At 38.0% G+C, this 16,034-nt stretch overlaps 1 protein-coding gene across 1 annotated transcript; it reads right to left on the bottom strand.

Moving 5' to 3' along the window:
• Window positions 1-2,802: 2,802 nt before the first annotated feature.
• LOC127648732 (von Willebrand factor C domain-containing protein 2-like) lies at window positions 2,803-13,497 on the bottom strand. The gene is made up of 3 exons (XM_052133460.1): window positions 12,968-13,497; window positions 4,800-4,929; window positions 2,803-3,645 (listed from the first exon to the last, which is right to left on the bottom strand). Exons 1-3 carry the CDS (start codon window positions 13,316-13,318, stop codon window positions 3,464-3,466), a joined length of 663 nt encoding a protein of 220 aa, XP_051989420.1. The 5' UTR covers window positions 13,319-13,497; the 3' UTR covers window positions 2,803-3,463.
• Between the last annotated feature and the right edge of the window lie 2,537 nt (window positions 13,498-16,034).

Genomic DNA, 16,034 nt, shown 5'->3' with positions numbered 1-16,034 from the left:
TACATCACTGCTGCCATCACTACTGTATACATATTCACCATCAGGCAAAATAGCACCCTGCTTGACTGCTAAATCATACCTGTCACAATTTTCCTCTCATAAATTATTTTCTCGATTAATAGCCTTAAAGATGAAGCATATTCTAATTTATGTTTTGAATGATGGAAGCCCTTTATTGAGAAAAGTCCACTCTGTGCACAATACTGTAAGTATATTCAGAGATATTCATTGATAATAGTCAGAAATAATCCCTTTAGCTGTGGCCTGCATTTAAAATGCTGACAGCAGTGTTGCTAATGCAGTGTGAATCTTGAACCTTCAACTTGTGAATGAGATTTCAAGCCTATCTCTGAATTAAAAAGAAATTTTTCTCATCCCTGAATGTCTTTGCAAATGAAAAGGAATCTGTTTCAGTCTGTGAGATATTATTATTATTATTAAGTCAGTTTGACGTTTCCATTAATTTTGCAAAATGGTTTATGGTCAGTTGAAATAATTCAAACATTTTTATTTTTATTTCGGTTTGGTGGCCTCACACACTGTTGCATGCAACAGGTCAGGCCTCACACAGCATGTAATATAATGTTTAGTCATTTTTCCCAGCTCTTTTTGTTTTTATATCTTTCTTTTTAAAGTATTCTCATGAGACCATGCGTTTGAATGGTGAGAATGATTTATATTTGGTACTTACTAGTAAGAACAATGATGAATTTATTTAAAGGAATGTTCTGGGTTCAATACAAGTTAAGCTCAATTGACTACATTTGTGTCATAATGTTGAATATTGTGAAAAAAAATTTGGGCTCATTTAAAAAATATATATATATTTTTTTAAATAATTACAGTAAGACATATAACAATGGAAGTGAACATAAACGTTAAAATACAATCTGTACTGTTTCAAAAGTATATATACACAAGACATTAATCCATGTTATGCTAACATTGTTTTAGTGTGATACAATCACTTACTAATAGTGTCTTTGTAAAGTTATATGCAATATTACACCTTTGTTGTCATGATGATGTAACATTGGTAAACCCTGTAATCTGGTAAAATGCTGTAACAGTAAATCAATGATTTCATCATAGTGAAATCATGATAACATGTATAATGTTTATATCTTGTGGCTATACTGTTTGTATTTTTAATGTCTCTAAAGGAGGAGGAGAGAACCGGCTTGACGATATAAATAATATTTTAATGAAAAACAAACACAAACACAAACACACACATGATGGTCGGCTGCCATTATGCCACAAACCCTGTTAATTAAACCAACAAAAAAAAATTTAAACCACAACATTCCTTTAATATAAATGCCCCCAATGGTAAGCAAGCTGCTTAGACTACAGTGTAGGTATAGAATAGCATAGTACTTCAGTATTTACTCATGGGATTAGATGGTGTTGGCAGTTTCATTGTAGTTTATGAAAGTGTATTCATTTCAATCATCTGATTGTTCCATACACATTAGCTGCTTTTAATTCTAATTACATTGTGCTAACGGTGCAATCAAGTGAAGCTCGCACAACTCTCATTGCCAACGTTGCAAAGCACAAACACAGTCCTTAAGGTATGGATGCTATATTTACTGTTCACTCAAGCAAATCTTGCTTAATGGTTTGCTAAATCACACTGATGTTATAACGAATGCACATTTGTATTTTGATGGTGTTCTTTAATCACATCCTTGGATCAGCAAACCCTCCCATTCTGAGAACTCATGCACTCAGACTTGTGTGTGAACCTCTCCCTCTTTCCTCAAAACGGCCTTTTAAAATCTGTGCCACTTCCCCTCCACCTTCCCACCCTTTCCCCCCTTAATCATGCACCGGAAAGCACTCAATCTGTGCTTGTTAGTCGTTTATCTGAGAGTGGGGCAGAGGTGGGCAAATATTCTACACTTTACAATGACTTGCATAAGAAATTAGATAGTCCAGACGGCCACAGGTCTTCAAGCCTGTGGCAAATTTTTAAAGACTTACAGTGTCTATCAAGGTTTTTTGTACATTGAATGTCATAAATACTATATCTTATATAGAATGCAGTATCTCGTATCAATCATACTTTTTTGTATACAATCAATAAATCTGAAGCTACAAGAAACTCTTTCCGATACTGGGCTCCTGTTTATTTTCATTCTCTGGTGGAATGAATATAAAATGTCATCTATGCTATGTGTGCATGTAATTCCAAATGCAATGGTCTTGCAAAGAGCAAAATATGTAGTTTATAGGTCTATGATCCAATCTATGTATTTTTCTCTGCCTGGCCATTGGGGACTGGAATTAGCAGTTATTTATTTGCATTAATGCATTTGTCAGATACTTTTATACAAATGCATGTATGTTATGTGGGATTTGAAGCCATAAGCTTGGCGTTACTAGTGTATTGCATCAACTAAGCTACATGAACCCCAATTCAAACCATTCGTCATATGGTCCTATAAGCCCTTTATCATGTTTAGGAAGAATAGTTGACCTCCTGCCAAGGGCTGTTATGTGTTTGTGGAACAGAAGTCATAATGGATCAGAACAAAGTAATAAATCTCATATTTTCACTTGATTATTTTAACACCCAGCTTTTACCGGCACAAGTCCAAATCACTTCTCAGGGATGTGGCGGTTTATTGGTTATGGGAAAGTCATATCTCTAAACTGTCAGCTATGTGGATGAAACCCAATAATATATTCCACAATAGTATGCTTTATCTGACAGATGTTGCAATAAACTAGTAGAAATAACAACACAAACATCCTCTAGCTTTATATACCCAATAATACGACAAGACACATGGATCACTTGTGGTTTATTTATATTTGTGTACATTTTGTGGAACTGCTGCGAAAATAGTCCTTAGATGGGGAACAAAATACATAACATTACCACACCAGTCAAAATAACTGTCAGAACAGAAATAAAGCAAAAATGGACCTTGTTTATTAATAAATGATTCATTAATGATAGGTTAGAACAAAATAATAAAGATTAGCGGATAAACCTAACATCTACAGTTGTAAGGCATAGCAAAGATGCACAACACAATGCCAATGTCTTTTTTTTTTAAACAACTTTTCTGTAGCTTCAAAAAGGCATATAAACAATGTAATATACTCAATGTGCTATTGCTACCCATGCCAAAAATGTGTCTCAAAACTAAGCTCTATGGTACATTTCATTAGGGAATATCCCTTTCTAAGTCAAAACAATATTATACTGACTTATTTTACAATAACAACTGGAATGTTAATTGGTTATAACATAAGCTTAATGATAGACTCACAATGGAGTTTAAACTGGTTTCTTGTTTGTTTATAGTAAATGTTCAACGTATAAATTCCTAAGTTTGTAGGCTATATATTCTTCTTCAGTTAATGAGGTTTAGATGTCTGCTGAGACTGTTTGTGCAATGTTGTATAAATCAGGATGACAGATGTCCATATGTTATGACCTCTTTCCTCAGTTTAGCCCCTCATCAGGCTGGCAGTTTCGGACATGGGAACACGTTGCCAGGCGGTTGCCCTCCCAGTAACCTGCATCCTGCCCATCATGACATCGACATTTGGTACAAGAGTCAACCCATACTGGCTCACCTCCAGGGATCACCTGGGTCCTAGAGGCATCCACATAGCAGTTGGGCCCTGGGGCAACAAAGAACGAGATGATTAATAAGGCTCAAGGTCTGTAGTTAAAGGGCAATGTTATTTTTACATTTTCTAAAAGAAAACTCTAGCATGTCACAATACTACAGTTTTGAGGATTACCAGTGTATTACTTTGCAGTTGCTAAGGTGTTGTAAGTGGCTTGTAGTGCATTGCTATACAGTTGCTAGTTGGTAGCTTACTAGCCCAAATCAACAGAGTGTAACATGAAGTCTTTATGATTTTCTGGTCCCAAGATATGGATGGGCTCCATCCATTAATGTAAGTTTTGGGGATTTTTTTATTTTTCTATTTTATCGTCTGCCAGGTTAAAATTGTAAGTCAGATCACTTAAAAAAGTAATAGCACACCTCCAACAGGCAGCACGATTTAAGGTATCTTTCATGTACTGTATGTTACCCAAACAGCGCAGGACGAGTTACATGCTGAAGTTTAATAGGGTTATGGGTTAAGAAAACAAGAACCTCTAAGAAGAAAGCCATGTGTTAATAACGACACACTGTTTCTTTAGAGTGTATGAAGTTTAAGACAAGTTTTTACCAAATAGCACAAAAGTTCTTAACAAACTATGACACTCTCAATGATACATTACAAAACAAACTGTTCCAGCATTGAGGCAACTAAAATGCAACATAATTTGAGGAACTGGATTTTTTTTTTTTTTTCACATAGTATATGCTGTGATTTATGTTGTGTTGTTTTAGCTGCCTATATATGCCTGCCTTTTCTTTGCACCCAGTAAATACTTTTAATTACCTTCATATATTTCAGTGTACAGAAAGGACAATACAGCATAGGTTAAACTCTTTAAGACTGTTATCTACTGTATTTCAGGTGTGGAATCTGTAGAGTGCCTCTATGAACATATAGCCCAACATCTGAATCTCTCATTGTTTATTTGAACACTGCAAATTATGTAAAGATATTACAGTAATACAATTATGTAATACATACAGGGTCATTTCCAATGACCAAAAACTATTGTATCCAGTATGTATGCGTGGACGGTATGAGAATATCATATTGCATTAGACTGAGGATTGGGCAATTACAACCCTGATGGGTGTATTGATTTGCATGCACATTCTGAACTTTTTGGCATGGTTTTCTTTTCAGATGTTATAAACACTTACCATCCTTGCACTCAGGACAGCATTTGCCTTTCTGATATACTGGATTAACACATGGTGGGGGAGCACAGTCTGCTACCAGACAACGGGCGATCCCATCGCTGTCACAGGTGCATTGCTCACACTCAGATGGCTGTAATTCAAAGACAAAACAACAGTTTGAAAATAGGTTCACAACTGATGCAATTCCACCACAGAGCATGTATTATTCTGTCATTTTGGGAGGCTTTTTAAACAGCTAAACCAACAGGGCTAAGGCACATCATGCATCATGCACATGTTTGTGTTGTGCAAATCCAACATCATGTCTTAATATCCTAAAATGTGAAGAGTGTGATTTAACTCCAATCCCAACCTGCTGTTTAAGTAACAGTATAACCACCTGTGGCTCAGTACTGGGGGCTGGGTTAAATGGACTGAAAGAAATTGTCAACTCAGGCAAAGTGTATTCCTCGGAGTCTGTCAGATAGCTTCAATTTTCCCTTCAGGGATTACCCATTAGCCATAATAACCAAATCAGGAAGATAATGAAGCACATATAAGCCCTGCTTCTTCCAGACCTGTGCCACAAGAGATGATTTATTCTTCACTTCCTCATACAGAGAATTAAATTGCCCTTTGTGATTCCAGTCTACATCAAATTTGTTCTTTACCTTGCCTCAGAACAAAGGAAACCTTATCCCTGTATTTCCATTTTACTAAGACAATGAATAAGTCCAAGAAAATGTTTGGAAAGAATTGCCTCAAATTAAAAAAAAATTGTTTCAGAAGAAATTGCCTGCTTTTGTTCGCCAAAAAGTACATCCAACCTAAAAAAAATACATATTCTGATGCTTTGATTTCCAAATGCTTTTTCCAGATCAGGAACTACACCACAATACCACAAAATTACCATGGCGTATAGTTTCTGCCAAAATACCATAGTTGCAACAGAGAATACAAACAGTTTAAGAACTTTTCTGACATTTTATTTATTGTGGTTAATACAGTGGATATCAACTATTTTATCAGTTTTATATTACAGAAACTGTATTAACTACTGTATGTTATTTTGGAGGAAACTGTGGTTACCATAGTTAAGTATTTGTAAGGGTATGTTTGGATCAATGGCAATTGTCATTCAATTCCTGCTTTGAAGACAACCTTGTTAAGGTTTTGGTAAAGGTTTTTGGTAAACCTTGTTGAAGGTTAACCTTGTTTCAGCTCAAGAGCTCACATTAGTGATACCTTTTTAGGGATAGTTCACCCAAAAATGAAATTTCTTTCCATCTGCATATCCAAACATTGCTGCAATTTTAATGTTTTCCCCTTGAGGTGACATTGTTTCAAAATGTTGGTGTTGGTCCCAAGATATTGTGAAGTATTTAGCGCCATCATGTGGTTGGTGATCAAATTAATGTCTTGGCGTAATCAGTCCTGACTTTGACTGCTGTTCTGATCTCCATTGTGTTGTATTGTTAAATGAGACAGAACAACTGCTATTGCTGCTAAACTGGAGGGTTTATTCATTATGCCTGTAAAAAATAAACAAAGCACATCATTGGTAATCTTTGCTTTTGGTCTTCTGTGTTTATATCACTGTGGCAGCGGGGGCGTGGTCAAGTGCCCGTCCGGGAGAGAAAAGCTGTAAGGGCGCTTACACCTGAGCTAAATTATGTCTAACACCTGTCTCTAATTTCAGTGAGCACGGGGAGAGCGGCATAAAAAGGCAGCGAGAGGGCCTCCAGGGGAGAGAGACGACAAGCTAACCCAGTGCGCTTGTGTCATATTGTGTGTTATTATAAATTGTATAAACTACGACAGCATTAAAAAGCTTACCTCGTGGTGAAGACCTGCTTCCTGTCCTCCTTTCCATTGAATAGTATTACACTGGTGCCGAAACCCGGGAATTTAAAGGAGGCATGGAAAGTGGTCGCCCCATAGAGTCCTCCCAGCTGGCAGAAGTCCTCCAGTCCCTTGCAACGCTGCATCAAGGCCACCAGCAATCCCTGCTTGAGCTCCGGCAGGACCAAGATCGCCGGTTTTTCGAAATCATGCGGGCTCAGGCAGAGGACCGGCTCACCATCTGGAGCCTCCTCAGCCAGGAGGACGCGTCAGCCACAACCGTGACCCCGGACACCCGCGCTACGCTGCCCCCCATATGCTACTGAAGATGGGGGCAGCAGATGATCCTGAGGCCTTCCTCGATTTGTTCGAGCGTTCAGCAGAAATCTGGGGCTGGCCCCGCGAACAGTGGGCAGCCCGCCTGATTCCCCTCCTGTCCGGGGAAGCTCAACTTGCGGCACAGCAGTTGCCGGTGACGAACCTCCTGGCCTACACCGATCTGAAGAGGTCTATTCTGCAGCGGGTCGGTCGGAGCCCGGAAGAGAATCGCCAGCTCTTCCGGGGCATAAAACTAGGAACGTCCGATCGCCCGTTCGTGTTCGCTCAACGGCTCCGGGACGCCTGTCGGAGGTGGCTGCTCGCGGGGGACCGCGACGTCGAGGGAGTAATCGACCAGGTGGTACTGGAACAGTTCGTTCAACGGCTGCCTCGGAAGACGGCGGGGTGGGTCCAGTGCCATCGCCCGGCATCGCTGGAGGAAGCTGTTCGGCTGGCGGAGGACCACTTGGCGGAGATCCCGAGGGCGGACGAGCCCTCTTCTTCTTCTCTCTCTCTTTTACTATTATTTTCACTTGGATTTGGGTTGCCAACATTTCTTTCTTGGTGAATAGAAGGGTCAAACTCCAGAACACCATCACCCTATTACTCCTGACTGTTTCTCCAGAGCCTTCAAGCAGCTATGCCTCTGTTCTATCATCAGAACTCTCTTCTTCCAATGAATCAGACAGCTCAGTCACACAAGACTGACTCTCCATATACTCAGCAGTAGACAGTAAGATCTCGCCCTCTTGAGGTGATTCTACAGGCAGGAAGCTGATATCCAGGATCAGATTTTGGTGCATGTGGAAGTGGAAGTGGGGGTGTGGTCGAGCGCCCGTATGGAGAGAGAGAGAAAGTGGTAAGGGTGCTTGTATCTGAGCTAAATTATGTCTAACACCGGTGTCTCTATCTAGCAGTTATTCTACAGTACCGGTAGTACCGAGCACTGACTTAATTTGGTACCCACTCACTGTCTTACTGAAACTGCCTTCAAATGCTCACCTGCTTATTTGAGTGTGTCCTTGGTTACTCCTTTTACACTGAAATGCACAACTAATCAAATTAAAATCGGGATATGTCCTAGTGTGATTATTAATCCACAGAATTCTGCAATCTAATTCTGTATGAGCTGCATGAGCTTTAAATGAATGTGTGAAGCAGACCACTCATACACTGGAAACTCCACAGACTATGAGAATCGTTTGCGTTGTATGATAGATGACAAAGCAGAGCGCTAATCCACTCTGAAGCATTATTTATTATAATTTTTTTATATATAATTAAATCACAGCATTAGCGGTTAAAAGATCACCCTGGGCCATGTAGTGAACTGTTTATCCGGAGAAGTTAAACTTCTGTCAAAAATACAGGTCAAAATAAAATCATGATTAATTCTAAAACTAAAGAAATTGCAACATAAATATATTATAATAACTGTATAAAAATGTAATCCTCACTGTAGAAATAATTGCAAGAATTATTATAATAATAATAAATAATGAACATTGATTGTAATAATAATAAAAAATAAGCAATAAATTACAAGAGTGCTTATGTACTGAATAAAAGTTTGTTAAAAAATTAAATGGTATGTTCATAAGTAATTGTTCTATTTTTTACTTGTTAAAAGTTTTGAAAAGTTTAAGGAACATTTTTTGATTAGACACCATTTTGATAATTACATGAAATTAAACTTTAAAACATGGAATGCTGGAAAGGTAATAATAATAATAATAATAATAAATAAAAAAACAGATTTCAGTAGGGCCCTGCTTAAAAACAGGAAACATGCATATCTTTTAATCTATTATTTTCATTGAAATTTAACTTTAAATAGGCAAAAGGAATGTGTTCAATAGCAAGTTATCATGTTAGTAAATTTTTTCTTCGGTATCAAAAACAGTGAAATGTCACTGGTATCGGTACCATCTACTGAAATTTTGGTACCGTGATAACACTAGTGCTGGTAATAATCACACCAAGAACAGACTTAATTCTCCGTACAGATGGAGTATACCCATCTTCTTCCATGAGATCAGCTTTTGACAGCTTTGCTATGGCCTCAACCTTTGAAGGATCAACCGACACTCCATCTCCCTCTATGATATGGCCCAGGAATTGAACAGATGCTTGCATCAGATTCACACTGACTGGGGCATAGAACAACATGTCAAATGTTTCAAGAGTTTGCATATTCTTTGCAATCCCTTTAAATTCGGCTGGAGCTCAAGATCCATACTTTCGAGGGTTTGTTCCACTTTCGAGGGTTTGATCCACTTTACTTGCACATCCCCTCTCAAGGTGTGGGCCAACTAATTTAAAGTCAGTGAACTTTGACATGACTGTGCAATTCATAGTTGGAATGGACATTGGCACAATTCCTCTTGAAGTTACCAGGCTGGAAACAGGCAAGTCACCGCCATTGACGTCGACAGTGTGCTAAGGTTGAATGCTCATGAGAACGGCATACCTTGCATGCCCTTATAGGTGGCTGGTCTGATTGGGACTGTTTCATCTCAGTTTGACTATTCTTAGAGAGCACAGTCAATGAGTCCTCATGCTATTGTCATCATTCTGTAGGGAAGGCAAAGTACTAGTGTTAGCATTGTTAGATAATACTACAGGACAACCACTCGTTTTGAACTCGCACTCCATGTACGACTGGGCACGAGCTGTAGCATTTCTCACAGCACCACTGCGCTTGGATTTAATCTGTAATTGCGCTTTCTGTTCTGTCTGATACCTTTCGAACTGCTCCTGTATCTTGCTCGCCATACACCTATCTGGTGCTTTTAATCATGGCTGATAAGGTTGGATCTGGGCAGTATTTAACAAACATCATGGCTGCCTACTGGCATGGATCCTCCATCTGTCGTCCAAGCCTCCCTAAAGCCTCCTCTGCTACATTCAAAGCCTTGTTAGATGGACACAATACTCTACTGGATTTTCTCCTGCTACAGGCACAGTGCCATAGAAGTCGGCTAAGGGCATGTATGAGTGCCTGACCTCACTGAAATGATGGTCAAATTTCAAAATGTCAAATATTGCTTTTGGTTTCTCTGAATATTTGAGGGAAGTGTTACTGTGGAGAGTAATTTCAAAAAATGTCTTCAGCTTTACCTGTCAACCTTGGAAAAATATCTTGATGTGCTCGGCTATCAGTATGCATCTCTTCCACATGTAAGTGTCCATTAGATCTCCCCATTCATACATACTGAGCTTGTCCAGTTCAACTCTTCGGTGTATCTGAGAATGACTGACCTGCACCTTAAATCTGAGTTTGTGCATTAATGTGCTTTCTTCCCCCACACCCCAGCCCATTCTGAGCAGACATTATAGTCTGTCCTACTTCCCTCTCCCAAAGCCTAAATCTGACATGTCTCCATCAGCATCTGATTTGTCTACCCAAAAAAATTTATTAATGGTAAAATACTCTTAACATGTCAAAACAGAAAAATAACTGAATAACACAATGGAGAAAAGGGAAAAATAAATAAAAATAGTGGTGTTAATTATGTGGTAAAATGTCCAGTTCATTGAAGATAAACCAATTTGTGTCACTGTTTAAAGAAACCTTGACTGAAATGCAGAGCCTCTTGGCGAACAAACAACATTGATCCTTGGACAAAGATTAACATGTTCAGCGAACTGTGCAGTAATAATAATTAGGGATGTGCAAAACTAGTTGACTAAACTGTCCCAATGCTGCTAGTCGACACTGGAATTATTAGTTGGTTAATATTTCCCCCCATTAAACTGATCATCATTTTTACACATTTGCATGTACAAGACTGTGTTAAAATTACTGTAATATTAATTTTACATATTTCAAATGGTACGTGAATAGGACTTCCAAACGTTTGAAAGTCCTTATGGATGTTTTCACATTTGAGTCTTCTTTACATATGTGCATGTTTGTACATTCTTTTAGCAGCCTCAGGCGAGTCTAGTCCCATCTTTCACCAGACCATGTTGACGTGTTAATTTTGCTCATTAAAAAAATTTACATTTTAAGTAGCCTAGAAAATGACTGATTATTTTCAACTAGATGCCAAATGATTAACGGGTTAAACAATCTTTTAATGTATGTGCACGTCATGTTTTGAATACCTTAGGTTTATTGAAGGCTACATCGCAGGCCTATTTTTCCTACCCTATGGCTACTTTTGTTTTGTTTTTTTATATCGTAATTGTTATTGGTTAATGTTCTTTAACGAACAGCTGGCATATTAGATCAATGGCTAATGCCCGACTGCACATCGTGAAATACACGCAACTTTTCAGCACATCTTTCGTAGATTTGGCTTAGTCTATCCTGTTAATTATTTTCAGCAATGTCTTGACCAGGCCCGGCTCCAGCTCTAAGATGTAAGGTGGGCCACAGGACCTGCCGGGTGGGCCGAACAGATGGAGGGGTGGGTGTAGGTGTAGTTTTCAAGGTGGGCCAAGTTTATGATTGGGTGGGCCAGGCAAACCCATGCCCCCCTCTGGAGCCGGGCCTGGTCCTGGCTGTTAATATGTTAAGTATCTTATATGTGGTTAATTTAGTTTAGAACAGACTGGGTTGCTCTATTGGTCCTGAACTATTCATTCAATTGCTTTCAATAAATATGCCTGTTAAATATTCGCTAACGTTGATTCAGTGAATGCGTGTCATGTTCTATATTTAATGTACAATGATAATAATGTGAGGCAAGCACATCGTAGATGAAGTATTTTAACTCTTTTCTGAAGGTTGGTTTCAACTTGAAACTTTCCATTTAAACGTCAGTGAAATTAGTCGTTCAGCACATACCTAATCATAATCAAGACTTCCATAGGAACACTGCCAATAATGAGATAAAAATAACAAATATGTAATATGGACACAATACTGTGGTAAAATTAAACCAAATGAAAGGCAGCAAATGCTCATCTACACAAACCATTAAGCCTCCCGCAGCTTGTATGAACAGATAAAAGATTAGCAATAAACTATTCAATACAAAATGAACACGTGAACAAATGGCAAAAATATAAACCATACCTGTCTGAAATAAATAGAGCACAACTTTGGTAATCTTTGCTTTTGGACTTCTGTGATTATTTCACCTGCACGGATTAAAGACCAATTAATTAACTGGCCAGAATCAACACTTTTTGCCCAACACATACACATACACATAGACACACCGCTGTACTCGACAATAAACTTTTGAATACCATCTATCCATACAAAAAACACGAAACCATTCCCAGCGCTTTTAACAGCAATATTATTGCGTGATATGCACTTAATCTACCTTTTGTAAACTTTTTATACACATTATCCTCAAGGAGCACTGCTTACCTCTCCGCAGTAAGCTCAAAGAAGACTGAGGACATAACATAAATTGAACAGAAATGACATCATACGCAATTTCAGATAAAACATAAAAATATCTCCAAAACATCTTCAGTATAGTTCAAAACAGAAATAAAAGACTTGCATACACACAAGAATATAAAATAAATTAACAGAAATAGAGGGAAAGGATTGTGGAATTAATTAATTCACCACATGACTATTTACTTCATGAATATAAACATCCATCACATTGGTAATTTGCATTCTTTATGCATACTGCCACCTACTGGGCAGGGAGTAGAATAGACAGGCTAGTAAAAAAAAACAAAAAAAGACTTCAATTTATCGGTTTCTCACCCACACATATCATTGTATGGATCTATAAAGCTGAAGAAAGTAAGTCATACTCATCTGGAATGGCATATGGGTGAGTAAATGATGAGAGCATTTTCATTTTTGAGTGAAATATACCTTTAAGCAATAGAGACATTCATTTGATCACCAACCACGTGATGGCGCCATATCTGCCATTCTCTTGGGAACAACAAGTTTTTGAAACAATTCAAACAACTGTCACACTTGGGGAAAACATTCAAAACAGTGCCAACGTTCGATTATGCAGAAGGGAAGAAACATTGGAGAAAAAAAATATTTATTTCTTTCTGCTGTATGTGACTCTTGCCAACTCCATCAAGAACTTTACCTGAAATTGCTGCCCCAGTTCGTAGACTTCTCCCCGGTACTCGCAGCCGATCTTCTCGCATCTCGGGCAGCAGTCTGTCGGGTAATGGCTGACATGGATGCAGGCGGCTGGCAGGGATGTGCACTCGGTCCTTGCACAGGCAGACCCTTCTGCTGTACATTCACACTGGGTACAATGATCCGAGTCTAAAAAGTACCATTCGCCCACATAATAGACGCTGCCGTTCGCCTCACAGGTCGTCTCTTCTTGTTGTCCAGCGACAGAAAAAGCCAAAGTATACTGGCCACAGATGGCAAGGGCAAGCCAAGCGTGAAGAAAACTCGCCGGGTAACTGAGTACAGCCATGCCCATCTCAACAACAACAACAAAAAATCAATGCGAAATCAAGATTTCTAAATGCAGCATAAATATGAAATACTCTGTTCTTTTCAATACATAACCATGAAATAGCAAGTTAACTAAACAAGGCAACGTTTAAAATGCGTGTCATGGTCAGAATGGGCAGTCCGCCGTTGTGCGCGCTTTGGAGGCTGCAGTGCACAGGGAAAGTTCGACGCCTCCTGGGTTATGTTTCAATATAGCCTACACGTGAGAATATCAGAATATTGATAGGCTGTGTTTTTATGAGGCATTCACTTTTGTATGTCAGCTGAGAGCTTAGAAGGACTTATATTAGCCTATTTGATGAGCAAGTTTTAAAATCTAGAATCGCGCTTAAAATAGCCTACAAAAAAAAAAAAAAAAAACGTTTTCTTTCTTTATTTTGAAATACAATTACACGAGTTGGGTGTACAGTTACACTGATGACGATCCCTATATCAAGAGCACCGCTCGTCTCCATAGAAGCAGGAGTGTTTATATTAGGACGTTTGTTCGAGTGAGTATACAGTAAAACGTGCTTTCTTGAAAATGCTTGGATGTGTATGCACAAATGTATGACATTTTAAACCTTTTTCATATTTCCCTCATATAATTGATGTAGTGTTTTCATGCCTAACTTCATTAATAAGGTACATCATTCGTACATCTATATAATAATGTGGATTGGGAGATTTTTGTATTATTATTACATTTATTCATAATTATTAACATATATATCCATTTATTTATTTCAGCTGCTTTCCTCCCAAAACGGACAACAACAAGAGCACGTCAGTGATGACATTTAATATTAGCCTATTAGCTGTTCTCTGGAAATAGCGGCCTCATGGACAATTTAAAACGCCAACAATCTGTGTTGAATTTAGTGAAGGAAAATGTTCCCTACTCTGAGCTGCTTGAGATTCGAGCTGGAGAAGCCCTCATTGATACGTACACGGAGTTATTCAGAGGTAAATAAGTCCAATTTATGCCTCAGGCTGTCCAGCTAGATAATAGAATGGCATCACTGAAAGTATGAGATAAACAATAATTACCTACAATTTCCAGTTAAGAGATCACGTGTGAACCCTTTTGAAAATAGCCTATTACTCTGGCAATTTTCCTTAATGCGAAGTTGTATAATGACCTATACATTTCCTATTGATGGTATGTGTGAACAGCACGTTTGGTACATATAGGCTACCTGTAATTTTCCTGATTGCATGTGTGAATGGGCTAATGACTGCAAGTACTTCACTAAATAACTCATGACTTCAGCATTTTAATTGCCTATAAATATAGTACATGACATTTAAATTCTTTTTTTTTTTTTTTCCTTTTGAAAGGCAAGTGATTAATTTGTAGGGCAGACAACCTTTGAGTGGAGACATTTCTTATTTATTTATTAGGCCATAGAAAGTTAATTTAGGTTTTAGTGGAGGGTAGAAGAGCATAATAAAATTGAACTTAAATATTAATGTTTTATTATATGCTTTAAGTATCACTCAAAACAAGTTGTGAAATACAACTCCCAAGAGTGCATTTCACCCAGATTAAGTGTCTGGAATGCAAACCTTACTTAAACAGATATGGGGAATGTTTTAGAGACTATTTTTTTTTTAAGATTAATTGCCTTTCACAAAGTGTGTATGCTCTGATGATAAACTAAAAGACAGATCATGTGGTATATGGAATTTGTGGTTGGACACTTGTCTGTGGAAGAGCTGTGTGATGCATTCAGTTATGTTTTTCTCTAAATACTAAGTATGATTTATGACCTTGTGTTTAAAATGTCTTTGCTCACATGTGTACACTAAGTACTTCTGAGATCATTTGACATATTAAGGCAGAATAGTGTACAGAAAGATTGCACAGTTAATTTAATAGTAATAAATTCTGCAGTATTGTAATGAGAACAACCAAACAAAAACAAATAACAATGAGTTTATCATTAGACACACATAAAGACAACACTTTCTAGAAATAAGGTTAACATTTTTTACATTTAAACTTAAAATTATGTACACTCCCATTAGAGGAATACTCTATGTACACTCCCATTAGAGGAATACACTAGCTCAAACATTTTGTGGGTCGCCCCCTCATGGGCACTGCCATGTTTACATATCATGACATCTTTTGTCATGCAACTGACTTACTACCAATAATAGTGACAATAATAATAACATGTGTAGATAAACAAACAACCTAAAAAATACAGTGGCATGAAAATGTATGTGAACCATTTGGAATTAGCTGGTTTTCTGAAATGTGATCTCATCTTCATAAAAGTCACAAGTATATACTGTCCAAACACAATGTGCTTAAGCTATCAACACACAAACAATTGCAATCATTCATGTCTTTATTGAACACATGCCATTAAATATTCACAGTGCTTTTGAAAAAATATCTGAACCATTGGATTTAATAACTGGTCGATCCTCCTTTGGCAGCAATAACCTCATCAAGAATTCCAGGTAGCTGCGGATTAGACCTGCACAACCTTCAGATGGAATTTTTGACCATTCTTCCTTACAGAACTACTTCAGCTCAGCCATATTCTTAGGATGTCTGCTGTGAACGGCTCGCTTGAGGTCATTCCACAGCATCTCTATTGGGTTAAGGTCTGGGCTGTAACTGAGCCACTCCTAAAGGTGGATTTTCCTTTTTTGAAGTCATTCTGTAGTGGATTTACTTCGATTTT

Source organism: Xyrauchen texanus, chromosome 9, assembly GCF_025860055.1.
Source record: "Xyrauchen texanus isolate HMW12.3.18 chromosome 9, RBS_HiC_50CHRs, whole genome shotgun sequence".
Lineage (NCBI taxonomy): Eukaryota > Metazoa > Chordata > Actinopteri > Cypriniformes > Catostomidae > Xyrauchen > Xyrauchen texanus.
The sequence above is the reverse complement of the archived record's forward strand: the minus strand, read 5'-3'. Positions and strand labels throughout refer to the sequence as shown.

Excerpts from the sequence above, each read along its gene's own strand:
- LOC127648732 (XM_052133460.1), bottom strand. The coding sequence starts at position 13,318 with ATGGGCATGGCTGTACTCAGTTACCCGGCGAGTTTTCTTCACGCTTGG. Across the intron at positions 4,930-12,967 it reads AACTGGGGCAGCAATTTCAG|CCATCTGAGTGTGAGCAATG; the intron begins GTAAAGTTCTTG and ends TTTGAATTACAG. Across the intron at positions 3,646-4,799 it reads CTGTCCTGAGTGCAAGGATG|GGCCCAACTGCTATGTGGAT; the intron begins GTAAGTGTTTAT and ends TTGTTGCCCCAG.